This window comes from Arachis hypogaea, chromosome 15 (assembly GCF_003086295.3).
Source record: "Arachis hypogaea cultivar Tifrunner chromosome 15, arahy.Tifrunner.gnm2.J5K5, whole genome shotgun sequence".
NCBI lineage: Eukaryota > Viridiplantae > Streptophyta > Magnoliopsida > Fabales > Fabaceae > Arachis > Arachis hypogaea.
The window spans coordinates 653,349-679,328 of record NC_092050.1 but is presented as its reverse complement, the minus strand read 5'-3'; the positions used below and the strand labels follow the sequence as shown (position 1 = coordinate 679,328).

General features: G+C 31.7%; 3 protein-coding genes and 1 long non-coding RNA gene across 5 annotated transcripts; 2 read left to right on the top strand and 2 right to left on the bottom strand.

The window, feature by feature from the left end:
* Nucleotides 1–26: 26 nt before the first annotated feature.
* LOC112747375 (uncharacterized protein At4g37920-like) lies at nt 27–4,269 on the bottom strand. Its single transcript, XM_025795356.2, has 6 exons — nt 3,291–4,269; nt 2,034–2,311; nt 1,559–1,724; nt 1,193–1,437; nt 579–766; nt 27–440 (listed from the first exon to the last, which is right to left on the bottom strand). Exons 1-6 carry the CDS (start codon nt 3,502–3,504, stop codon nt 224–226), a joined length of 1,308 nt encoding a protein of 435 aa, XP_025651141.1. The 5' UTR covers nt 3,505–4,269; the 3' UTR covers nt 27–223.
* Nucleotides 4,255–11,068, top strand: LOC112747374 (polyadenylation and cleavage factor homolog 4-like). 2 transcript variants are annotated; one of them, XM_025795354.3, is made up of 8 exons: nt 4,255–4,412; nt 4,513–4,770; nt 6,710–6,987; nt 8,399–8,500; nt 8,594–8,857; nt 9,108–10,052; nt 10,132–10,670; nt 10,764–11,068. In XM_025795354.3, the coding sequence occupies exons 2-8, from the start codon at nt 4,740–4,742 to the stop codon at nt 10,846–10,848; spliced, it is 2,244 nt and encodes a 747-aa protein (XP_025651139.1). In that variant the 5' UTR covers nt 4,255–4,412; nt 4,513–4,739; the 3' UTR covers nt 10,849–11,068. The 2 variants fall into 2 exon arrangements, with proteins under 2 accessions (XP_025651139.1, XP_072073506.1); XM_072217405.1 differs by lacking the exons at nt 4,255–4,412; nt 6,710–6,987.
* A 5,547-nt stretch (nt 11,069–16,615) lies between these two features.
* LOC112747372 (ABC transporter G family member STR2-like) lies at nt 16,616–20,108 on the top strand. The gene is made up of 3 exons (XM_025795353.3): nt 16,616–17,435; nt 17,648–18,366; nt 18,956–20,108. Exons 1-3 carry the CDS (start codon nt 16,941–16,943, stop codon nt 19,935–19,937), a joined length of 2,196 nt encoding a protein of 731 aa, XP_025651138.1. The 5' UTR covers nt 16,616–16,940; the 3' UTR covers nt 19,938–20,108.
* On the bottom strand, nt 17,430–19,089 carry LOC140179570 (uncharacterized). The gene is made up of 2 exons (XR_011873091.1): nt 18,970–19,089; nt 17,430–18,359 (listed from the first exon to the last, which is right to left on the bottom strand). It is a non-coding gene; the product is annotated as an uncharacterized lncRNA (long non-coding RNA).
* Nucleotides 20,109–25,980: the final 5,872 nt, after the last annotated feature.

Below are 25,980 nucleotides of genomic sequence, written 5' to 3'. Positions count from 1 at the left end.
AAGGTTGAGGTTTCCATTTGTTGATATTTTATATATATAAATAGGTAGCTAGAGAGATGCTTTATTAATTTGTACCTAAAAGAAATACTATCCAAAATTATGCCATGAAAACATGGATTAATAATACAATTCTCCTAAATTTTAAAACATACACTATCCTAAAGTCTACAAGTCCTTTTTCCCTCACATTTAATCATTTTCTCTGCTTCAACTTGCTAGTGCCTTAAAACTCATCTAATTTAGACTCCTCTATTGGCTCAGCCTTCTCAATGGGGGGTTTTGCCAGATATTCCTCTTCAATAGTCTCCTTCAGAATAAGCAATCTCCGCATAACTATTGGTTGATCCAATTGCCTTGCTTCCCTAAAATCTGCTTCTTCCTTGTTCAGATTATATGCATCAAGCATGATCTTTATCCACTTGTGCAGCTCCTTTGGGGTACTTCACAATCACATAATAAAGATTAGAGATCACAATATTTACAAAAAGAAGATGCATTTCAAAGAGTTTTGATTTCTATGCATTGTCAATGTAAAACGCTTTTATCTATTTGATTGAATAAGTCGGAAACCCACTCACGTGTATAGAGCATCGGGGATCTTGACTTCATGTTCATCGCCGGGAGAGAAGGCCGTTGCCAATGCAGAAAATCGCTCCTCGGGGTCTGTGATGTTCAACAGATGCTTAAGTAGCTTGATTTCTTTTGGAGTAATACTCCTTAAGCTGCTCTTTGTAGCCTTGTACAATTGGTACATTATATCTTTCACCTGCATAATATAGAGAGCAAGGTTGTGGGACATGCAGCAAGCAGTTTAAGGATAACTTGTAAGCAAAAAAGAAGTTTAAGGCACCATGGATTCTATGCTAGAAGAACAAAGTAGGAGGAGTTCCATCTTGTACAGATCAATTTAAGAATCAGAACAATCAATTCAGTACATTTCCAGTTAGATCTTAAGACCCTGTATGAAACATTCATGGTAACAACACTTTAATGTTTTTAAAAACGCAGAAGCGGCAGATACAATTAGATGGAAATTATATCAGCTCACGATGCGAACACAATCTACTTTGTTTGATGTTTTTAAAGCATCAACATTATTGGTTTGCATAATTTTAAGCATACGTTTGTCTTTCTTGGAAGATGGTGGGAGAACACCAACAAAACCATTCAACATCAAACTTCACAATCATACCTCTTCCTTCATTGTGGTAGATTCTTTTGCTTTAGCCCAAGCACCATTGATCAACAATATCAATGAAGAATCAAGGTCCTTTGCCTTCGCAAGGCTTTTGATCTTCTCACAAGCTACATCAATAGAAGGAGAATCAAGGATATCATCAAACTTAGCCTGCGCATCATCTAACGTCTCGACATTCTCCAGAGTATTATCATACACACGGACAGCCGACAAGCATCTTGTCCCGAGTCTCGCAATAGCTATTAAACAAGAAGTCCAACATAAGAAACAGGCAAGTTGAGATATAATAAAAAGTATGAGTTTTTATTTTGGCCAAAAAATAATACGATTTCTTGCACTCTTATATAGTCTCCAACTTACCATCACGATCCTCCAAGCCATTGAATGTGTCTGCAATGAGATTAAGGTAGCGGAAGAATTCTCCTGTAAAGTCTTTCCTCCTTCGAGCGACTATGGCATTAATGTCAGTAGGGCTATCTTGTATCTCCTTGAGAAGGTCACAGTGTCCTTCCATTTCATCATCAATCTGCAATGCTTACTCCTGATCAAACAGAATCGACGAAAGAAGCTCTAAACCAAGAATGTGTCTGGATATGAACACAATTTTTCTATGGATTAATCTATACTTTTCAGTTTCTGACAAAATACAATAGTTAAGAAGAAACATGCAACGCAATGAAATGATCTGCAAATATGGATTGAGTTTTTGTTTTCATGACAAAAGGCCAATAGTTTCAAAAAAAATAACAAAAAGAAATCTTTGCTGTTTCCAACTTCCATTCAGCAACAAAAGGCCCTATTCATAAATTCAACATTCTAAAGAGGCATCATTTACCTTCTTCACCCTTCTCCCCAATGAAACGAGTTTTTCTTTCATGGTTGGGTCTTTCTCCATGTCTGCCCTTTTTTGGCACCTGTTGTAGAAGTTGTCCCTGTATTTGTTCCATTCCTCCCTGAACACCAAATACTTCCTCCATTCCTTTGATTTGGTCTTCTCATTCAAGAATAAATCTATGATTTTGTCACAAAACTGAGTCATAGTGTATCCCTTTGCAATTTCAACCTCCTCTTGCTCCTCCACTCGAGCTGTCGACGCGCTACTAGCTTGTGGACCTGAAATGGAATTTCGATTTTATGCACGAACCCGAAAAAATCACTCCTAGAAATAAAATAGTTTGAAAACCCTTCACAAACAGGACACAAGAAAGATACAAGAAAATGGACTATACACGACTAAATCCCCATTTTGGTCCCTGAAATTCACGCGATTACTCAATTTGGTCCCCAAAATTTAAAATTACCTATACTAGTCCTCCAGATTCAAGTTCGGGCACCAATATGATTCCTCGACTCTTTTTGGCGATGATTAGGCAAATGGAGTGCTAAGATAGTACCCTCCCTACCACGCTGGATGATGAGTAAACGACGTCGTTTACTCTTGGCGCCCAAACAAGTCAAAAATGAAGAATAGTGGAGGTAGAGAAGAAAAAGAATATTTTATTTTGGGTCTCTATCATTTCTTCTCCCTTCATATACAAAGCGACGACATTTCTGACTTGTTTAGGTGCCAAGGGTAAACGAAGTCGTTTATTCATCATCCAACGTGGTAGGTTGGGTGCCATCTCAGCATTCCATTTGTTTAGTCATCGCCAGAAAGAGTCAAGGGACCACATTGGTGCCCGAACTTGAATCTGGAGGACCAATTTTGGTAATTTTGAATTTCGAGGACCAAAATGAGTAATTGCGTAAATTTCAGGAACCAAAATGGGGATTTAGTCGACTATACACACTATTATTCTGCCATATAGTTAGCACTAGTGCTCTACAGAAAGCAAATTATTAACAAGCTAATTTCTTACACCCTCAACGATTAAGTATACTAGAACATTCATGTTCCTCCACAACAACAACAAAGTGGCAATCACTTCATAGTATATTACTACCCAATTCAAGTAACAGCTTTATCACTTCAAATAGACAACAAAAAACTAAACTTTTTCAAAAACCCATTCAAGCACAGATAATTGAAACAAAAAAAAAAATGCTACAAAGAAACCAAAAGAACATGCTAAGTGGGAAAATGGACACTTACTGGGTAGAGAGGCGCATAGGAGGATATGGGGTTTGAAATTCTGAGGGAAAAGTTTTGTTCTTTGGTGTTTTGTGAAGAAAAGTGAAGACTTGGAAGCAGAAGAGGGAGAAGGGGTGACGTGGCAAGCTGGGGAGAGATTATCATTGAAAGGGATAAGGGTGGGAGTGGTGCTGGTGGTGTTGAAGATTGAGGTGCAAACCTCGTACCCCATCATCGTACTAGAGACAATTTTGCTGTTCAGTTTGGCATAGCAAAGGAGAACCAAGGTAGCTTAGCTGAATCTATAGCGTATCCAGTTCTTCCAGCAAGAAACACTTTCAACTTTCAAATGAAAATGGAAATAGATATTTTAAATTTTTAAATTAGAACATTAACTTATATTGTAATTGAGTTTTTATATTTTTTTATTTTATTAATAACAGATTTTCATAAAATAGAAAGGAGTGTATAAAACTATATTTAAAAATTAATAAAAATAAAATAACATATTTTTTAGATTTTTTAAAAATATTTTTTAACGAAAAAAATACTTTGTTTAGTTACTATTAAATTAGATTAAAAATTTTTTTTACAGGTAAATCTAAAAAAATATCTCTCAAAAATTTAGGTACGAACAAAAATATTTCTAAAAAATCAAACGATAAAAATATCATAAAAGATTTATAAAAGACAAAGTTAGCTATAAAACGTCAATTTTAATAAGTGATAAACTATATATATATATATATTTTTCTGTTTGGTAAATAGTTGCACATTTGATTAAAATGTTTTTGGCATCATAATAACAAACATGCAAAAAAGGCACTTGATGACTAGATACCAAATTTTAATAATGAAAATATATTAATGATGATACTTAAAAAATATAATTAATGATAAAAATAATTTTAAAAAATAAAACAAAAAAATTCTGCATGAATTGTCTTATTTGGTCAAAGGAATTAGGTGTGTCTTGTTATTACTCGGAGTCCACTTTACTTTCTTCCTTTCCTTTGTTTCACAAAATAGAGGAGGGTTAAAAGCCTAAGGAAGAAATAAGGAGAAAATGGGAAAAGAAGTGAGAAAAAGAGAGAGAACTCAGAGAAGGCATATGGTCACTGATTCTTCTTCCCTTCAACAATGGTATGCATGCCTCTTCTTTTTGTTTCTTCTTCTTCTTTCGATTCATAGTTTTTTTTTTCTTAATAATTTCAAATTTTTATTTAAACCTTTTTGGTTTTAGGTCATTCATCTTCGATGATTCCCTTTCAAGGCCAATCCGCAACACCTTATTCTCCTCCGGCGATGCTGCTCACCGCGACCGCTCTTCCACGTCGTGCGTCTTCGATCCCTCACCAGTGCGTTGCTACCGATTTGCCGCAGTCACCGATGCCACTCCGTCTCGTTCTCGGCAGTGAGCCGGTGGCTTCATCCGGAACCTCCATCGATGAAATTTAAGGTGGCTTCGACATGGACGAAGCTAGATCTACCTTCGTTTGGGGTACGAACTTTTATTTTCTGAAATTTTTGGTCGTTTTTATTATATTTATGGGAATTTGTTATCTGAAAACCAGTAATCATGTTTTCATGTTAAAAGATAAAACTTTTTTTTGGTTAGAAAAATTGGCACGCATATTGTCATTCTGGATATGCATAAGGAAAAGTATATGTATCAGAAATGTTGATTTTTCACCCTTTTTTTTTTTACTATTTTTCATTTTCAGCATATGTTTCTTTCCCTAAGATGAAGATAAACTCTTTAAGATGTGTGAATCAATGTCTCTGATTTTTGCTAGCAAACATAATATTTTATGATGTTGAAGGGTCTTTTATGGTAGAAAGATTGGTTTTTAGTGGAAATGAAACAGTTCAGCACAGTTTTATTTGTCTCTTCCTTTCCTTTGATGGTCTGACTAAGTATCTTTATAGAAAGAATTCACTAGGTACTTACAACCTTTTAGTTTACATTATTAGCATCCTAATTCGATTTAGTCTTAGGTTGTCTATTTAAGATTCGAATTGAGAGCATCTAAGAGAAGAGTAAGTGCTTGTTTGGGCACAGTTATTTTGTTAAAAAAAAAGATCTTTTTCATTATCTTTTTTTTTTTTAACGTGTTTGGCAAATTTCTAATAATAAAAGTAAAAACACTAAAAAAATCAAAAAAAGATTTTTTTGAGAAGTTGTAATTTACATTTTTTTTAAAAGATCTTTTTTCCTTAAAAAAAGATGTTTTTTATGTAATAAATAAACAAAAAAGTACTTTTATGTTATTATACCCAAACATAATTGATAGATAAAAAGATCTTCTTGCATGAGATATCCAAACATAAAATTACTTTTACTTCTCCATAAGATTTTTTAAAAAAGATAACTCGAAATAAGATCTTTTATTAGAAGCTCACCCAAACAAGCTCTAAGACTTAACCATTTCATCAATTATAGAAATTTGAATCAGTCCTTTAAATATTTAAAGGTATTAATCATATTAAATAATTTAATATATTAAAGTATTTAATAAATTTTATTTTTTTTATATGAAAATATTCTAGATACTATTTACATGAATAAATTAATTTTAATATATAAATTTTAAACATATCAATAATATGATTGAAATAGTTATTATTTAAACTGACTTGAATTATCTCGATTAATTTTCTTTAAAAGTTTTGAATTTTGATAAGAATCTTGTTTCTTAATTAATATAGTTATGTGATGTGATATATATATGTGAGCATTTAACCAAGAAAGAAGAAGATTAATATTATAACAAAAATAAAAGTTAATTTTTTAGAGGAAGAAAGACAGAAAAATAAACTTATGCCATAAATATTATAACAAAAATAAACTTTTTAATTGAGTGAGAGATATAAAACTACTTTCTTTTTTATTTTTTTATATTGTTTAAAGAATTTAGTTATACACATATTAATATATGATATAATTTTTGTATATTTTTATTTAAAAGTACTATATTTTGACAAGATATATAATTTGTATGAAATAGTAGTTCAAGTAATCAATAGAAAAAATATTATCTTAACATAGAAAAAATGAGAATTTTTTTCAAAAGTTTTAAAACATCATAAAGCAAAGCAAAAAAGTTTCAATTTGAGAACATCCTATTCTTCACAACCTTTTCTGCTTGGGTTATAGTTAGATGCCTGATTCCATTTTCCTTCAACCATCTCTTCCCCCAAGCAAGACATTCTGGCCTAATCTAGTTGGAACCAGTTCCACTCCCTTTAAAAAGAATACATCACTGATATTGCAAAAAGAAAGGCCCAGCCCAATAGCATTAAGCTGACTTGACGCGCACGGCAACAACATAGGGTATTGGGTGGCAGGGATTTAGGATTCTATAAATAGTTATTGAGAGGCTACAATCTGGTTTACATCTCATCCAATCTCATCTTCTCTCAATTCCATATAACTCCAGTTCTTCTTGGTCAATTCTATTGCGCACAAATGGCGAATGGTATCACGCACAAGCCTTCTCATTCCATGCTCGTGGGTCGGTTTTACGCCTTACTTCCACAGCGCCAAGGCTACCTCAAGGCTTTCACTGCCGAAGAAATTGTTCGAGCTTATGGGCTATTGTTGTCAGAACTCACCTCCAATGTGAACCCCATCATTACCGATCTCACTATCATTGCCGGCGAGCAGAGGAAACACGCCAAGGGCATCGCCGATGTCATTTGCAACCGGATTCTTGAGGTCTGTCTCCATTGCTGCGGAAAGTTATCACCTTTTCGCACCTTTTGTAACAAGAAAACCCTACTTTTATTGGGGTCGAAAGTTGTCCCTCTATGGGCGTTGTTTCAATTTTGGCAGTTACTCATAAATCAGCATTTAAGTTTTATTTTTCTTTCCCAATCCTATTTTATATTTTATTTTTTATTTGCTTTACGGTCTTGTTTGATTGCGAACACGACGAAAAGTCATTACTTCTCATTCCAACGGGCTTCATCGTTCCATCTGTTCTTGCCTTTGATTTATTTGCGTGAGAGTTTACCGCGAGAGAGAATGGATTCTAAATCATTAATTATTAGGTGAATGCTATCCTACCCTCTCTAAAGTAACATGTAAGTTAGCGTTTATTTTAACTTGAGTTATCTTCTTCATTGCGCCTCCTAAGTATCATCGTCTCATTGGGTGTCTTATTTTCTCTTCCCAGTCATTTTTCTAAAAAAGGTACTTCAAACTTTCTCTAATTGCGTTTACTCCTCTCCATTGTACTCTTTCGTCGTCGTCGTTACGCCTTCCAAGCATCACCGTCTCATTGGGTGTCTTGTTTTCTCTTCCCAAATCATTCTTTTAGAAAATATACTCCACCTCTTTCTAATATTTTTCCCCATTTTTTTTTGTCGTGTCGTTGTGTCTCCTAAGTATCACCCTCTTATTGGGTGTTCCATTTTCTTCTTCTGTCAGGCCATCACCGTCTTCCAAAGCTATTATTAATCCTCATGAGATTAAAGTAACTCAGATTAAAATAAATATCCAATTAAAATATGCCACATCAGAAAGGATAACTTACATGTTATTTTAGAGAGGGTAGGATAACATTAACCTAATTATTATTATTATTATTATTCAACTAAGAACAGAGAATTTTAGGATAACATAACTTCCCGGATAACTAGCAATTGGCACTATGAATCCCGTAGGACGAAACTGAGCTTAAGGCCCAAGAATAAAACAACGCATTTCAGGTCTTGACTGAACTGGAACGAAATTAGTAGCATACAATGTGAAGTTGGGGCACGTCCTAGCTGTATCTCATATATTGGTGATCTCAGGGGCAGAGTAATTAAGAACATGTGTTAAGGTTTAAGGTTTATCTTGTCAATAAAGTTTCAACCCTTTGTTAAGATTGAGTCTCAGAGATCACTTTCCCTATCGCCACATAAAAAAAAGGGCATGATGAGAATTGTCTGTAAAGAAATTGTAAAGAATGGCTTTTTAAATGTTACTTCCTGAGTTCTATTTTAGCAAATAACAATGATATTCTGTCATGCATTTTTGCTGATATTTGTGCAGTAGAAAATTAGTAAAACTAAGCTATAATATTATTTAAATCTCGGTTGTTTATATGGTTCCTCAATTGTTTAAATTTATCCTCTACCAGGTGCCTGCCGATAAAAAACTTCCTTCTCTCTATCTTCTGGACAGTATTGTGAAGAATTTTGGCCAGGAATATGTTAAACACTTCTCTTTACGTCTACCTCAAGTAGGTTAATTAGAGCATGGTTATTTCTACTTATATTTAATTTTTATTTTATTCTGTTATTGAAAGATTGAAACAATTCTATTGTGTGCCAAGGTTTACTGTGAGGCATACAGGCAGGTTCAGCCCAATCTGCATTCTGTTCTGCAAGGTCTCTTTGGTACCTGGTCAAAGATATTCCCTCCCTCTGTCCTAAGCAATATTGAAGCTCAATTGCAATCTTCACCAGCAGTTAATAATCAACAATCCTTTGCTAATCACCTTGGGGCATATGATTTTCGTGGACCGATTCTTGGGGCACATGTCACTAAACCACAATCCTTGCAGCAGATGGAACACTCTAGTTCAATCATGGATAATGTAAGCTTTTGTGTGAAATATGTGTTGTATGCAAAAATATCAGTGATTTTGTTGATACGTTAAGGCTGTTTGTCATGATTGATGAAAATAAATTTTATATATATATATATATTTTGTGTTTCTCAATCAGATGTTTCCGCCAAATTTTTGTTTTAATAGAAAGGTGTCTGTTTATACCTGTTAATAGAAAGAGAGATCCTGCAGATAGATAAGCTGCATTCTGACCGTGTGTTGGTTTTCATCCTCACAGCTTGGTGGTGATCGGTTGGATTCAACGGGAACTGTAGGTAATACAAGAGGAGGAGGATTGAATGAATGGCAACAAAAGAGATTTTCTAGTGATAATTGGAACATATTTCAAACTTCCAAGACTTATAATCTCAATGATGAACAACGTCAAAGTCCAAGAGCTCTTATTGAGGCATATGGTTGTCACAAAAGCCGTGAAATTCCTAGTACTAAGCTTTTATTGGTGGAGCAGCCTGGCAGAAATGGTTTTGGGAGCAAGTTTCCATTGGCATCATGGCAGGACACTGAAGAAGAGGAGTTTGATTGGAAAGATGTGAATCCAGGATTAGTAGACTGTAGTAGAAACAGCAGTTCTATGCAATCAAGTGTTAGATTCTCCAAGAAAAGGAAGTTATCTAATGATCTATCTAATCCTTCACAGTACCCCTTTACTATGGGGGCTGCTCCCCCTGCTGTCAATGCTCATGGCACTCGTCCTTCCGGCTTGAATACAGCATTTCCATTGCAAAAACGTCCTAATGTAGGTCATGGCCCAAATAAAACTCAGTTTATACATGACCAATTGCCTAATCAACCTGGACCAGTTTCCTCTAACCTGCAAAATCATGGACAAACACCTCAACTACAGTTTCTTCCACCTCAAATTCCATCTTCAACACAAATTAGTCATGGGAGCTCTTTGCAAGGACATGGTGCCTCAATAAGTACGCCCATCTCAAATCCATTACCTGATATGCTGGGCCAAAGTTTATATTTACATGGGGGAATCTTGCCACCTTTATGTTCAAGCCTCCCAACTGCTCCATCACAAACGATGTCTCATCCCCATGCTGATGCTTCAGTGACAAGTCAACCACCACCTGCATATCTTGATTTGCTTAGTTCACTAGTGAACCACGGTGTGATCTCGGTAACTAATCCACCCACCAATCCACCCGCCGGACTGGTAACTATACTTTTATTAATTTCCCTCCCTTTTTAGTTTGTTGATTTGAGATAGTAATTTAAATGAACTCGTGTTTTAGGATTTCATTGGGACGGAGTTCGATCCAGATATCTTGAAGGTTCGTCATGAAGGTGTAATCAGTGCCTTATACGGTGATCTTCCTAGACAATGCAGGAGCTGCGGTCTCCGATTCAAAAGGCAAGATGAGCACAGTAGACATATGGATTGGCACGTGACTAGGAACCGAATGTCAAAAAGCCGGAAGCAGAAGGGGTCTCAAAAGTGGTTTGCAAGTGGGAGCATGTGGCTGAGTGGTGCAGAGGCTTCGGGAAAGGAATCGATTCCAAGGTTGTTGGCTGCCGAGGAGACAGAGGAAATGAAAGATGAGGAAGAGTTAGGCGTTCCTGCTGAAGAGGATCAGAGTAGATGTGCACTGTGTGGAGAGGGCTTTGATGAGTTTTACAGCCACGAAATGGAGGAGTGGATGTATAGAGGAGCCACATACCTTAAGGCACCCATGGGAACAACATTGGCCACCTTGGACAGACATCAACTAGGACCCATTGTTCATTCCAAATGCAGATCTGACTCTGACTCTACTATGCCCTCAACCAACAGGTATTTGCTTTTTATATAGGATCTTAGTTACATTATATTAGCTTTTCTACTACTTTTATTTACTCTTCTTCCTTGTTTTTCTTGTGTATGCAGGGAACCTACCAAGAGAGTAGTAAGAGAAAAAGAATGCGGGTCGACCAAACATCAGTTTTGTGCACCCTTGATTAGGACTTACTAATACTTTTTAGGGTAGAGTTGAATCATGTATAGCTATAGTTGCACTAGTAGTGTTTCCAATTTCTTGCCATTAAATACTATTAGTTGTTGTTGTTGCTAGTGCTCTATTATTGATCCGGGGGGAGCTTCCGCATTAGATTTCATTTATCAGCAAAATCACATTATATTACTGTATCAATAAGCACGTTCAATTCATTTAATAAAATTCTGCATTCTGACAATTTTTATTAGTTTCGCTACTCATTTTGTTTTCAATTGCTACTTCTCAATTTGTATTTTTCTAGTTCCATATACAAGATGAATGTCACGGTTATTCCTCTTTCATCGTTTTTAATATGACAGAATATTTAATTTGCACACATTATAGATTGCTACTAATTTATCCTCTCTCTCTCTCTCTCAAAAGCCAAGAACCACAAGACATATTCCTTGTGATGGCACTGATGAGTACATAGTATGTACCTCCATTCTCTTTAAGGTTGAAGGTATCTCCGTGTTTTTTAGCGGTTTATTAGTTTCCTTCTTTTGAATTGTGTTACTAATTTCATTTTTAACTTTTACTTTGTCACCTTAATAAAATATAAAATTGGAAAATCAAGCTGTCGTATACATATGTAGTTTGTCCCTAAAGGGAAAATAGCAATTTGGCGTATAATTCGTTGAGAATATAGTTCATTACTCCAATGCAAAGTTTTCTTTGTAAAATTGTTAGTTGGATTGAGAATGGTGATTTTGATATAGGAAAAAGTTTAAAGACCAACAATTTTAATTTACATGTGCTAGTATTTATATTTACTTATTTAGTAATTTAATATTTTTAGTTTGGGAGACTAATACTATATTTTTAATCAATATTTTTAAATATTATTGTCTAATTATTGTCAAAAAATAATAAATTGTATTAATTTTATAGCATTATTCTTTAATATATGCGTGAGTGGACACAATAATAAAGTGAAAAAAATACTTTTCAATAAAATAATAAAATAATAATGCTAAGAAGCTAATATTTTTCGGTCAATATCAACTAATTTTAAATTTTTTTATTTATTTTTAATTATAAATTATAAATTATAAATTTTTAATCTTTAAATTCTAAATTTATAAACTTAAACTCTAAAATTAGCTCATATTAATTAACTAAACGTTAGTTTTTTATACTTTCTCAGAATAAAAACATGACATGTAGTACTGCGTGTTTGTTTGTTTTTTTAAATGGCTAAACGACCAACTAGGTAGGTTTTTAAAAACAAAATAAAAACAAAATAAGATAGTAAATATCAATTAAGGTTGTGTTTTGTGGTTAAGTATTTTATTTTATTTTTTAAAAAGAAACGGTTGTTTTAGTTAGTTTAAACAATAATAAATTAGTTTTGCCTCCATGTCTTGGAACAACAAGGAAATGTCAAAATTGATTCATGATCAAAACAATAAAATTACTAGCTAGCTCTAGAAAGTAGAAAGCAAAGTTGCAATCCTAAATAGATATACCATTCATTGTTTCAGAAATAAAAAAAAAAAAGAAATTAAATAAATTAAAGTATTCCAGCTAAGGAGATTCATCGTATTCCCTTAATAATTCTCCCTCAACTTAATTATTTATACCGTACACCTTTTGCTACTAGCTTATGCTTGGATGGTCCATGCATGGAAGAAAAGGAAATATAGGAAAAATACAGGAAAAATTATTATATATTTCTAATTTTACCATCAAAATGTGTTACGTATTACTTTTTTTTTGTTGTAATTAGGATTAAATTTTTTCCTCTAAAATTAAGAAATTTTTATTTTTCTTTTATTAATTTTACAACTAAAATATGTCACATGTCACTCTCTTATTATAATTAAAATTAAATTTTTTCTTTTAAAATTAAAGAATTCTTCCCTCCTCCTTACTAATTTTACAACAAAAATGTGTCATATGTCACTTCCTAATTGTAATTGAAATAAAATTTTTTCCTCAAAAATTTAAGAATTATCTCCTCCTCCCTCTTCCTTTCTCTATTTTTCTCATTCTTTGAATCACTCTATCTATTTTATATATCATTATCAATTATCAATATCAATGACTAATTACTAATTTGACAATCAAAATGTGCAACATGACATTCTTTAATTGCATTAAAATTAAAATTAAAATATTAAAATTGAAATTGAAATATACCTCTATTAATAATCAAATGTGTCACATGACACTCTTTTATTAAAATTGAGAAAAAATATTTTTTTTCAAAATTGATAAACTCCCTTCCTAAATTCTCTCATCTACCTCTCTCCATTTTTCTATTTCTCTCTACTATTTTTACTCTATATATAGTTTATATTTTATATTAGTAACTTGACAAATCAAAATATGTCATCTGATATTTTTTTACAGTTAAAATAAAATTTTTTTCTTCCAAAATTAACAAATCCTCACTTTCACTCTCATTCTTCATCTTTATCTTTCTATTTCTTTTCTTTCATTCTCTATTTTTTCTATCTTTCTCTTTTACAGAAAACAAAATTAACAAAATAATATAATTTAAATAAAATATATTATTATTATATTTTATTATATACATAGGTTTTTAGTTTTTTATTTAGTTTTAAATTTTCACCGCTTATCTTTCTAATCTATATTTTTATTTTTCTTTTTTGAATATTTATTACATATAATTTGGAGAGAATACTAATGTTATAATTAAAAGTTAGAATAAAGATTTAATTGTTTTAAAAAAAATAATTTTGAGTTAATTTTATAATTATCAGTATAATTTTTTTATGCTAATATCTAATTATATTTTTATATACATAGAAAGAAAAAATATTATTTTTAAATAGCAAGTATAAAAATTAATTATTTATATTTGTGTAATAGACTTAACAGTTAACACCTAATTAAATGTAAAAATATACACGTTAAATTATTTTAAATTTTAGATAACGAATATTAAAATTAATTATTAATAAAAATAATAACTAAAAATTTTATTATTTAATTTTTTATCTACAGATACTTTGATCTTTTTAGCCAGAGATTTTTGTCAGCCTACGACTTTTTTTTATAAAAATAGTTTAATTTTATAAATTTTTTGTGTTATGTATAATCTATATTATCAGAATAAAGTGGATCATAATTTTAAAAAATTTATATTTTCTTAATATTATTACGAATAAAAATACTAGTAATGTATATAATGAACAACATAATAACCGTTTAAAAGGGAAAATAAATTTGAATTAAAATATATATTTTTAATTAATTAAATAATTATTATCATATTTTAAAATTTAAAAATTAAGATTAATATCTAAACCACTACGTATGATTACACATTCATATATTATATGTTTTGTATCCTACTATTCTCTCAACGATGTCAATTTCTCCTACCATCATCGTCGTCGTCGCAAAGCTCTTGACACCGCCGCACCAAGTTCTCCTCCAACTCTATTAGTGACGCCATTTTGCACTTCTTACCGGCGTCGATATCTCTCCCGCAACGGTCATCGTTGCAAAACTCTTGACGCCATTGCCTCCTTAGTGTCACATCAGGTTCTCTTCCAACTTAGTGATGTTTTTGCACCCCCTCACTTCCTTGTTTATGTCAATGTGATTTTTGTTAGTGACGGTCATTATGAGTTTGTCGCACTCGAATTCTATCTACGTCGTCACGAACGATGCTAGATTTTATCTGAAATTTCCGTCTAATATGAACTCGTCGTTTATTATTTGGTATGCGGCTTTCTTTTGTTATTTTAGTAGGTATGCAAATAATTATTTTAATCTTTAGCCAGATATGCAGATATTTATTTTAATTTTTATATGAACAATTATTTAATTAAAATAAATTTAATTAGATACAATTAAAATATGTTAGATGTTTAATTTATTAGATATGTATATAACTAAATTTTTAAATTATTAAATAAAACTTTTTAATTAAATAATTTGAGCGAAATATTTGTTTAATTTTATTAGACCAATTTTTTAGTCTATTATTTAGGTTATTCAAATTTTTTGTTATCAATCTAGCGAAGCCAAAAAATATATATTCAACTTCTTGTGCCGATCGAATATTGAAGAAGCATATAAAGACTATTAATAAGTCGTGGAATGTACGTAACTACGTAGATGATATTGATAAAGAGTAATGCTAGGGGTCAGCAATTTTTGTGATTGTTAGCCATCAACTAGTCATTAATGATGATTTGATGGTGTGAGATTGGTGTGAGATTTTATTCAATGGCTCACATTTTTCTGCTAGTTACGTGCTGGCCAAAATTCAATAAAACTGCTGACCCCTAGACTTTTCCATTGAGAAATTATATGTCTTAGTAATATATGATTAACTAGTTTTCAAATAGTTTCACATTAATGAATATCTCTTTAATAAAATGCAGCGTTAGACATATCTGGCTTGTTATAGTGTGATGGTTGGTTTTATAGTGAGATTTTTCTTTACAAAACTAATTGTTAAAAAAAAAATATCTAAAACCTAATTATTATCCAAATAAATTACTCATCTCACCAGTCACCACACACTCTAGTATAAAATAACTTATCAATATAATATAGCTAGTGTTATCAATTTTATACACAAAATAAAAAAAGTTACTGATCTGTTATGTTATAACTGGATCTTTACTGTATATCATGATTAGTTATAATTCAATTTATTTGTTTTAATTCCAATTTTATAATAGACAAATTTAATGATTATTATTAGCAACTTAATGATTAAATAGTCTTGACTTTAATATCATGCATTCATCAATTTCATTCTTATAAAAGATGCATTTTATATTTTAACAAAAAATATATTCATATATGTGTAATTAGTTTTATAATTTTTAATATCTATAAAATATTCACTAACATTCTATTCTCATAAAATTTTTATATCTTTTAAAACACTTACTCATTTGAACATGAAAATATCTATCTTTTGCAAATACAACCTACCCTCCTTATTTTTCTTTACCAAAATATACCTTTTAGAGAAGAAAAGATCAGACAAACTTAATCTCCTTTAAAATAAGGTGAAAACTTAGGTGAAGTCGATTTCACATGAAGTTAATATTTAATAGCTGTTGGATGAAAATTTAGTCAAATCAGTCAAATTATTTAACGGTTTTCAGATATCAACTTTACGTAAAGTTAACTTCACTTGAATTTTTACCTTAAAACAAAATAGAAAAAATTTAGGAGCTCGATATTTTTATTAAATTTTGGTCAATATTTAACCAATAAAAAAATAAATAATTTTATATTATTGAATAAAATTTTACATCATTAAAAATACTAATAATAAGTAATTGATGGTTAAGTGCAAATAATTGTTATTATTATATCTACACGGAAACAATTATCATGGTTATTTTACATAGGACATAGATAGTATAACTTTATTTATTCACTATAAAAAAGTAAGCAATTTTTAACAATCTCTAAGAATAGTTATTTTAATAGAATATTTTTTACTAAAAATTATTATAAAAAATATTTAATATTGTTATAAAAAGATTCAAAAGTATATTTGATGGACACTTAATTTTATTCTAGTGAATATTATTTACGATGATTGCTATCGTACTTAAATTTTGATGTCAAATTTATTAAAAAAAATAAAAATTAATATCTAATTTACATAATATGAGAATAAATAATTGATCACTATGTATACATTAAAAAATATGGAGTCTATTAAAATACATGGTGAGAAATGAATGATAAATTAATGGTATTCTATGATTTCTATGCATAGTAGAATGAGTAATCCAACAAAAAATTGGTAATTACGTGAGAGCTACAAGTCCATACAAAATAAGGAATTGATTGAAGCATCTTTGTATGATTCATATGAACAATTCATAAGGTGTACTTATGTCTAATAATATAATGTCTCAAATATAACAAACCAAAACCATCGATGAAGAAAACAAAGAGGCCATTTTCTTCCACTTTCGATGAAAACGACCCCAAATTGGATTCATCAATGAAGACATCATTTCCATAGCTTTGGAACCACCGGCTTCCCACCTTATAATTCTTCCTCACCACACCACTCCCTCAGTTTTCCGAGCCATTTCTTAAATCCTAAATCTTGAATGATGCCTCCTCCGCCACCCGAAACGGTGATTGACATAAAGAACAGCAACAAGACCGCTCAACAAACAGTGGGTTTCAGCGGCGGTCTGGAGTTCTGGAACCTTACCTACACTGTGAGCAAGAAGTTGAAGGTGGAGGGGAAGTGGTCCAGTGAAGACGTGGACTTACTCCACGACATCACTGGCTATGCACCGAAGGGGTGCATCACGGCGGTGATGGGGCCCAGCGGTGCGGGGAAGTCGACGTTCTTGGACGGACTTGCTGGGAGGATCAAGAGTGGGAGCTTGAAAGGAAGGGTTTCATTGGATGGTGCAAGTGTGAGTGCAAGCTTGATCAAGAGAACTTCTGCATATATCATGCAGGACGATAGGCTTTTTCCTATGCTCACTGTTTATGAGACTTTGATGTTTGCTGCTGATTTTCGATTGGGGCCTCTCTCTCTTGCTGATAAAAGGCACCGAGTCGATAACTTGATAGATCAACTTGGCTTATCGGTAATTACACTCAACTTAATTAATTGTTAAAAAGGAATACATGATTTAATAGTGAAAACTTAGATACAGTTGATTTGACTGAATTTAAAAAAATTAAAATTTACTCAAATCAGTCAAATTGTCTAACAACTCTTAGTTATCAAACTTATCGTGAATTCAACTGCAGCTCAGTTTTACACCATGATTACATGTGACTAACTTTTTGTGTGCAGACATCCAGGAACACGTACATAGGAGACGAAGGAACAAGAGGAGTTTCGGGCGGAGAGCGGCGGAGGGTGTCAATAGGAGTGGACATCATCCACGGTCCATCTCTTCTTTTCCTAGACGAGCCAACCTCGGGGCTGGACTCCACAAGCGCACACAGTGTGATCGAAAAGGTTCACGACATCGCACGCAGCGGCAGCACCGTCATTCTCACCATCCACCAACCCTCTTCAAGAATCCAAATGCTCCTCGACCATCTCATCATCCTCGCCAGGGGCCAGCTCATGTTTCAAGGCTCACCTAATGACGTCACACAACATTTGACTCGCATGTCCCGCAGGGTCCCAAAGGGTGAGAACCCTATCGAACATCTCATTGACGTCATCCAAGAATACGATCAATGTGAGGTTGGAGTGGAGGCGCTTGCTGAGTTTGCACGTACCGGAATGAAGCCCCCTCCGTTGAAGGAGGGTGTGTCTGTGGAGCCGTCGCCATCGCCCGTGAGGGCATGGCATGGGCGTGGGTATGAGGAGAAGTCGTTGGAGGTGTCCGTGACGTCTCAAGTGAGTAGGAGAGTTGCGGATGAGTATGATCACAGTTTGAGGAGTCCATACAACAAGAATTCGCAGTCGTGGAGCACCAGCCACAGCGCTATGTTTCTCAAGTTCACTCCTTCACGACTCAGGAATAATAAAGAGTCCAAGCCACAAAATAATCCTGCAAGGTAAACCATTCCCCAACATTAGCGGAAAATTATTAAATAATCGGCAGTATATCTGCCAATTTCTGCCAATTCTTACTTATTTATAATTGTGTTTCATGGAAGTGTATTTGTGGATGTGTCTAATAAAAATGTCTTTTTTATAAATGTGTTTAAAAGAAGTGTCTTTATAGATATATTTTCTGAATTTGTCTCTTTATATATGTATTTAAAATATATTAATTATTAGATACATCTACAAATACATTTTCATGAAATACAAATGTAAATAAGAGTTGATAGAAGTTGGCAGATAATTTGTTGATATCTTATACTTTTCCTTAAATAATTCAATAAATTTAATTAAATTATTATCAAATAATTTTTAATTATTAATTTTACATACAAATAAAAGAAAAAATTTAAGTACCAATAGATTTTGAAATTTTTAGCCATTAATTAGTTATCAATAAAATTTTTGATGGTATAAAATTACATCTAATAATATAAAATTATTCAATTTTTTTTAATGATTAAATACGCCAAAATTTAACAAAATTAGTGAACTTAACACTCCTCAAAATAAAATTTAAGTGTACATTTGTTATGACAGGCATGGTTCCTCACCAGGGTACTACACATACTCAAGCGAGATTCTGGCAGCGACACCAACCCCTCACAGCAGCGACTACACTGTGAATGAAAACGACTACCTCACCCCAGCAAACGGCGCTGCCTCGCCGGAGCAGTTGGGTCCGAAATTCGCCAACTCCTTCCTCTCGGAAACCTGGATCCTGATGCGGCGCAACTTCATCAACATCCGAAGAACCCCTGAACTGTTCCTGTCGCGCCTCATGGTACTCACCATCATGGGCTTCATGATGGCCACAATGTTTCACAACCCCAAACAGAATCTCCAGGGAATCACCAACCGCCTTAGCTTCTTCATCTTCACCGTCTGCCTCTTCTTCTTCTCCTCAAACGACGCCGTCCCCGCCTTCATCCAAGAACGCTTCATCTTCATCAGAGAAACCTCCCACAACGCCTACAGAGCCTCTTCCTACACCATCGCCGGCTTAATCACTCACATGCCTTTTCTTCTCCTCCAAGCTTCCGTTTACGCCGCCATTGTTTGGTTTGCCCTAACCCTAAGAGGTCCTTTCTACTACTTCCTCATCGTCCTCTTTGTCTCGCTTCTCTCCACCAACTCCTTCGTCGTCTTCATCAGCTCCGTTGTTCCCAACTATATACTAGGTTACGCTGCAGTCATTGCTTTCACTGCCTTGTTCTTCTTATTTTGTGGATACTTCTTGAGCAGCCATGATATACCGGTTTACTGGCGGTGGATGAACAAGATTTCCACCATGACTTACCCTTATGAAGGACTACTAATGAACCAGTATCAGACAAACATTACTTTTGGGCACAACAATGGCATCAACATAACTGGTTTTGGAATCTTGAATAATCTTCACATTGGGACTGAGAAGTATAAGAAGTGGGAGAATGTGGGAATCATGTTAGGTTGGGCTGTGTTATATAGGCTTTTGTTTTACATGGTGCTTCGATTTGGATCTAAGAACCAGAGGTCCTAGCTAGCTACTATATATGCTTTAATTTGTGCGTGACCAAGTTATTAGTTTCTTTAGCGTTGAGTTATATGATACATATGTGGAATGTGTTTCTTAATTATTAGTTAAATTGTTGTATTGTATTTGCAATTATACATATAATTAATACTACACAACATATTATTGAGACGCGAAGATCTCTGTTTAAGCTTCTGTTCCTTTTCTTATATGACTCTCTTCCATTTGCCATATTGAGTGAATGTTGTTTTTAGGGCTCTCTATATGTACATAACGTCTCTACCTCTATTTAAATTTTTAATATTGATATATTTATGGAAAAGTCTAGGTAGATAATAAAAATATTAAACAATATAAATAATGGATATATTGGATATTCAATTTATTAAATGTGTGGATGATTATCCTAATATTAAGATTTATGTAGGTAATTTGAGAGTGTAGTATGTTTTACTTTTTATTTTATTGGGTCAATTTTAAAATTTATTATTCATATTGTTTACAAAAAATCATTATCTACCTAATTGAATATGTTTGTTTAACCTGTGTTCTTGCTTTTTTTTTTAGCTTTGTTTTTGTTATTTTTTATGTAATTATTTACTAGATTAATTTTTTTTTTGTTCTGTATTCTTAATGTAGTTATTTATTAAAGCCAACTTAAGAGATAAAAACTGGGATCCACGAAAACTGTAAAAAACATAGAGCAGATCAAAATTTGAAAACAGAAAATAAAAAAGCAATTGACATCCTTAAGCATTCGGCATTTTTTTCACAAAGATATTTATACATGTGTAAAACCTATACGCTTTTCACTTTTTCTTTATATATATAAGCTAAGTACTAATTGTTTATTTGATGATATATAATTAACAAATTTTAACGGTGAAATGTAGGAAATTAATTAGATTTTAAAATAGAATTTACATCAAAATTTTAAAATAATAACAAAATAATTATATACATATTCTTATGAAATACAATAATATTTCAATATATAAAAAAATATTTCTAGTAAGTTTATTTATTTATTATTTATGACAATATGTATAAAGCACCTCAAATTTGATTCGAAATTTGTGTGCTATGAATACAGTAAAATTTTGAAATTATATCATCAATAATTATAAACATGAATTTAGCACAATATTACATCCCAAAACATGAGTTAGAATTATTGTTCCAAATTTCATAACCTTATGTTTTATAATTGACATTTATATTGTGTTATAGAATGATTTTGAGTAGAAAAATTCCAATTTTATTGACATGTATTAAAATAGAACGCTATTGATTATTAGGTGGTTATATAATAATAATAATAATAATAATAATAATAATAATAATAATAATAATAATAATAATAATAATAATATATTCCTTCAATTCTATCTAATAAGTCACCATACCAAGTGCCTCTTCGATAATATTTTTGGTTTATCAATACAATTAATATATGGAGAAAGGTCAACTTTTGCAATATTAAATTATTAATTATTGTTTTTGTCATACAATATATATTATCAGATGACAGAGATTCATTAATATTGGAATATATGTCAATAAATCCATTGGAAACATCAAATTCGATTTGTTGGGTACAGGCCTGCCAACTAGATCCCAAGTTTATGATTATGAAACAATAACTACTAATAAAAGCTTTAATCTCGCTAAATTTATTTACATAGTTTACTATAGACATTATTTTAGTAATAGTATTTTTCTAACCTAATTAATTAATTAATAATAATTATATTTTTATACGAAAGTTAAAAATACTTGGTGGATGAATAGTATAAAAACTTTGGCTTCAATATAATACACAATGGAAAAAACTTCGTTATGTTATACCTAAAAGGCTAATTTAACAAGAGATCCCAACATTAATTTATATTATGATACATATATATACATGTTGCCATGGATTGATGAGGTTTTTGAGGATAAAATCGAAGTATATTATCCTTGAAATTATTGATTAAACATGGGTCCTTTTTAATTTCTTCTATCTATCATTATTTGTGAATTACGATATCACTTTTTTCAATTGACTAAAGATCATTTTCAAAATACATTTTCTTTCAGGAGCAATAATGAAGCAGCGATGAGACTACGCAAAATGTTGTCTATATGTTATTTTAATTTTATTAGTACCATGACTTGGCTGGGCTCGATCTTGTGTGATTTATAAAACTCATGCTTTCGTTCTCAGGGACCTTAGTTGTGTAGTTGGCCTTATTTTGCAAATTTTGGTGCTTTTTTAACTACCAATCAACAGTTAATTAATAAAAGAGTAATGTTAAGTAATTAATTTTTTTCAGTTAATATTAATTAATTTTTTAGAATTATTTAGTTTATGTCTAAATAAAAAATTCTTAACTTTAAATTTTAAATTATAAAGGTAAATTTTAAAATAAACTAGCTAAGGTTAGCTAACTAAAAGTTAATTTTTTTTTTACTTTTTCTTAATAAAAATGTTTAAACATTGTTATTCTCTTTTAGCCAAGAAAAGAGAGAAAAGATAGAGGAAAAAAATTGATTAAATATTGATCGAAAAAATGTTAATTCTCTCTTTTTCTTATTTATATATTTAATTTTTTTAATCGAAATTAAGTGACTTACAATGAGAACAAAGATAGAGATTATTTAGTTTGATCCTTACAAAATGAAGGAGAAAATCTCTCTTAGTAAATGGAGTGATAATGAAGTCATTTTATTGTTAAAAATATAATTATTTATTATCTGTCTTATAATTTTGAAGAGAAATAGTTTTATGACACTTATAATTTATATGTATATATTAAACTCTAGTTAATATAATTTTATTAGTATATATATGATAAAAACTCATAATTTTTTTATATGAAGTTGATAGTTAAGACTGTTAGATGGTAATTTAGTTAAATTTGTTAAACTATCTAACAATTTTTAAATACTAACTTTATATAAAGACAATTCTATATGCAATTTTTCACACATACATGTGTATATATATATTGTTGAGTTAAAAAATTAACTAATATAATTGATGATGACAAACATTATTTTATTGGACAAAATAAATAATTAGTATTAATTGTTAATAATTATATGTTGATAATTATTTATAAACTGTTGCAAGCCCAAAACAAAATAAAAGAACAGCCCAATTGGATGAAAATAAAAACAAAGCTGGAAGGGTATTAATCAACAACAACCCAACTCAAAGCAAGCTGAATCTATTCTGATGGGTCACAAAAATATTAGAAGCCCAAAGGTGATGAATAGAAATCAAACGGGTTGCATGAACGAAATGAACCAACCTAAGCCCGACTTGACCTCAGTAAGGCAATACCTCCAATTTGTTCTCACACCTACTCAACGTACACTTTAACTTGCTGTGGTCAAAACTCAAAGAAAGTGAGAGAAAGTTTCTTCCCTAAGCTGATCACCAAAGAAGTAATAAAGAGAAAGACTAAGCTTGAAATGTAGAAGTCTAATCAACCATTTCAAGCTAAATCAAGCTTAGGTAAAGGTAAAAAGTAACTCGTTTCCTTATACATGCATCATATCTTCTTCTCCTCTTTCCAACTCTCTGCTCAGTCCGAAATGGGATACAAAGAAAAGTTGATTTCTGTTCTTCACTACTGTGTATCCACGGTCTCAGACAAATCTTGGGTATCAAGTTGTTTTTCAATGGCCAAGATCTGGGTTTACCATTGAGGATGTCTATTTCTGTTGATTTATGGCTTTCGGTCAACAAGAAAAGGTCAGAAGCAAAGTTCCTATTTTGAGGATAAATGGAAAAAAGTGAATAGTTGGGTTGGTGAAGCACAAAGCTCAAGAAGTTGACCTAAGAAGAAGAACCAACAACATGCAAGGAGATAAAAGAAGATTTTCTGTTCATTCAGAAGCAAGGAGAGTAAACCAGTGTTATTGATGTTTTGTTCTGTGAAGAGTTTCCTGAAGAAGTTTCTCTACTTGGATAATGCTTTCTTTCAAAGAAGCATTCGGCCAATATTGAAGAACTAAATCAGAGGCTTGCAAATCTGGTTTATCACATAGCAAAGAGGCTGTTGATGAAGTCAATCTCCTTCATGTTTTACAGATTGTAATGTACTTTTCAATGTTTATCTTTCTATAATTTCTTGAGTAAAAAGGCATAGTGAGAGAGCTCAAGTAAAAGCCATAAGTGAAAAAAGGCTGAGTGACATACTTGAGAAAAAAGCCTAGAGTTATTTCAGATTTCTTTAGGTTGATTAAATGTCTTGTATCTTGTACCTGTTAGGTATCCATTTCTTAGTTGGGTTAGCACTAAGAGTGAATAATTAGGTATTAGCATAGCCAATGTCAAGTTAGGTTAGAGTTTGAGTGTGAAAGGATTGGGTCAATCCTGTGAAATTGATGTATGTAATACTTTTAACTATAGTAAAAATTCCTCCATTATTGTGGAGTAGACTGGACGTAAATTGCATAGCACAAGGCAACCGAACCAGGATACATGCTGGTGTTAGCTTTTATCTTCTCTGCTGTGTTCTGTTTTCTGATATTCATGAGACAAAAATAAATTGTCTCATAAATTTTCGCTGCTGAGTACAAACAAAATCAGAATTGAAAGTTTGTTTTAAAGGATCTTTTCAGTAACTTAAAAAGAAGGCATAGATTCAACCCCCTTCTCTACCACAACCTTCATATATAATAATAATAATAATAATAATAATAATTCTTTTCATAATAAAAAACATTTGAAGATGAAAATTTGTGCACTCCAAAGCTTTTAAATATTCATTATATATAGATTGATTGTACTATGAATCTTTCATAACAATTACTCCCAATAGAAGTAATTTTCCAAGTCAATTCAGGAAGAGAGAAAACCTGTGCACTTTGAATAACTGATTAATGATTAGCTAGTTTCAAATTTAAAAAACAGGTATAGATTATAGAATATATTGCTGGTAATGTATACTTCTTCAAAAAATGCTTCTTCTTCATCATTTCATAATATATATATAATCCAAATGAGAGGGAGGAAACTGAGGAGAACCAGCTGTGCCTGGACCCAATTTTTGAGGACATGGTCCGATCCATGGCCCATGGGTATATTAAATCTTTTACAATTATTTGAACCGTTTTAACACTCAACTTTAAAATTACCGGCACTAGTTTTTCTTTGCAACTTTGTTAATATATAAGGACGTAACTTGACTCATACTATAAGAACAGGTTATTTTATTAAAATATATAATAGCAACTCAGCTACTTGAAGTATATATATACTATTGGATTGACAAAGTAAAACGTTATATATCAACATCTATCCTTTCTGTATTTACAATGCCTTCCAATAAATTTAATCTGAAACAACTCATCCTAACCTTTTTCCCAGTTGGTGTTACGATGTGACTACTTCTCCCATAATAGTTAATTTGGAAATTAATCTCAATGCATAAAAATTAAAATAATGAGTAAAAGATACTAGTGGGGACGGAATCTGGAAATAAAAATTTCCATTAGAGTTTCTCATAAATTTGAAGGGGAAAAAGAGGATTATTAGTTAGTATTACAACTTGGCTTGTTGAAAGTTTAGATGACTTCGGCATAATATTATAGATTTAATTTCTATACATACACTATTAGTTTAAAATAAATTAACAAAGACATTGAATTTTATATATTATCACATCTAATCAAGCAAAAATAATCACTTTTATATACTGACAATTTTGAATGGTCATTCAGATAAATACATTTAATCAGTTTACACAGTATAATAACATTTTTCACACTAAGGTTGTATTAAAATTAAACTTCATTATTATTATTATTATATACATTGCCATCAACATACACTTCCCTTTATGTGGAGTATAAAACATAAAACATTCGGAAAACAAGAAAGAGTAACAACAATTTTAACGTTAAAGAATGAAGAACGATGAGTAATAGTACTACGTGAAAGATATTATCACAGGCTAAGTTTTATGTTCACATTACATTTTATTATTGATTTTCTTTAATTTGTCTACACACTAGCCACTAGGCATCAGTATATCCGACAACTTAAAACACA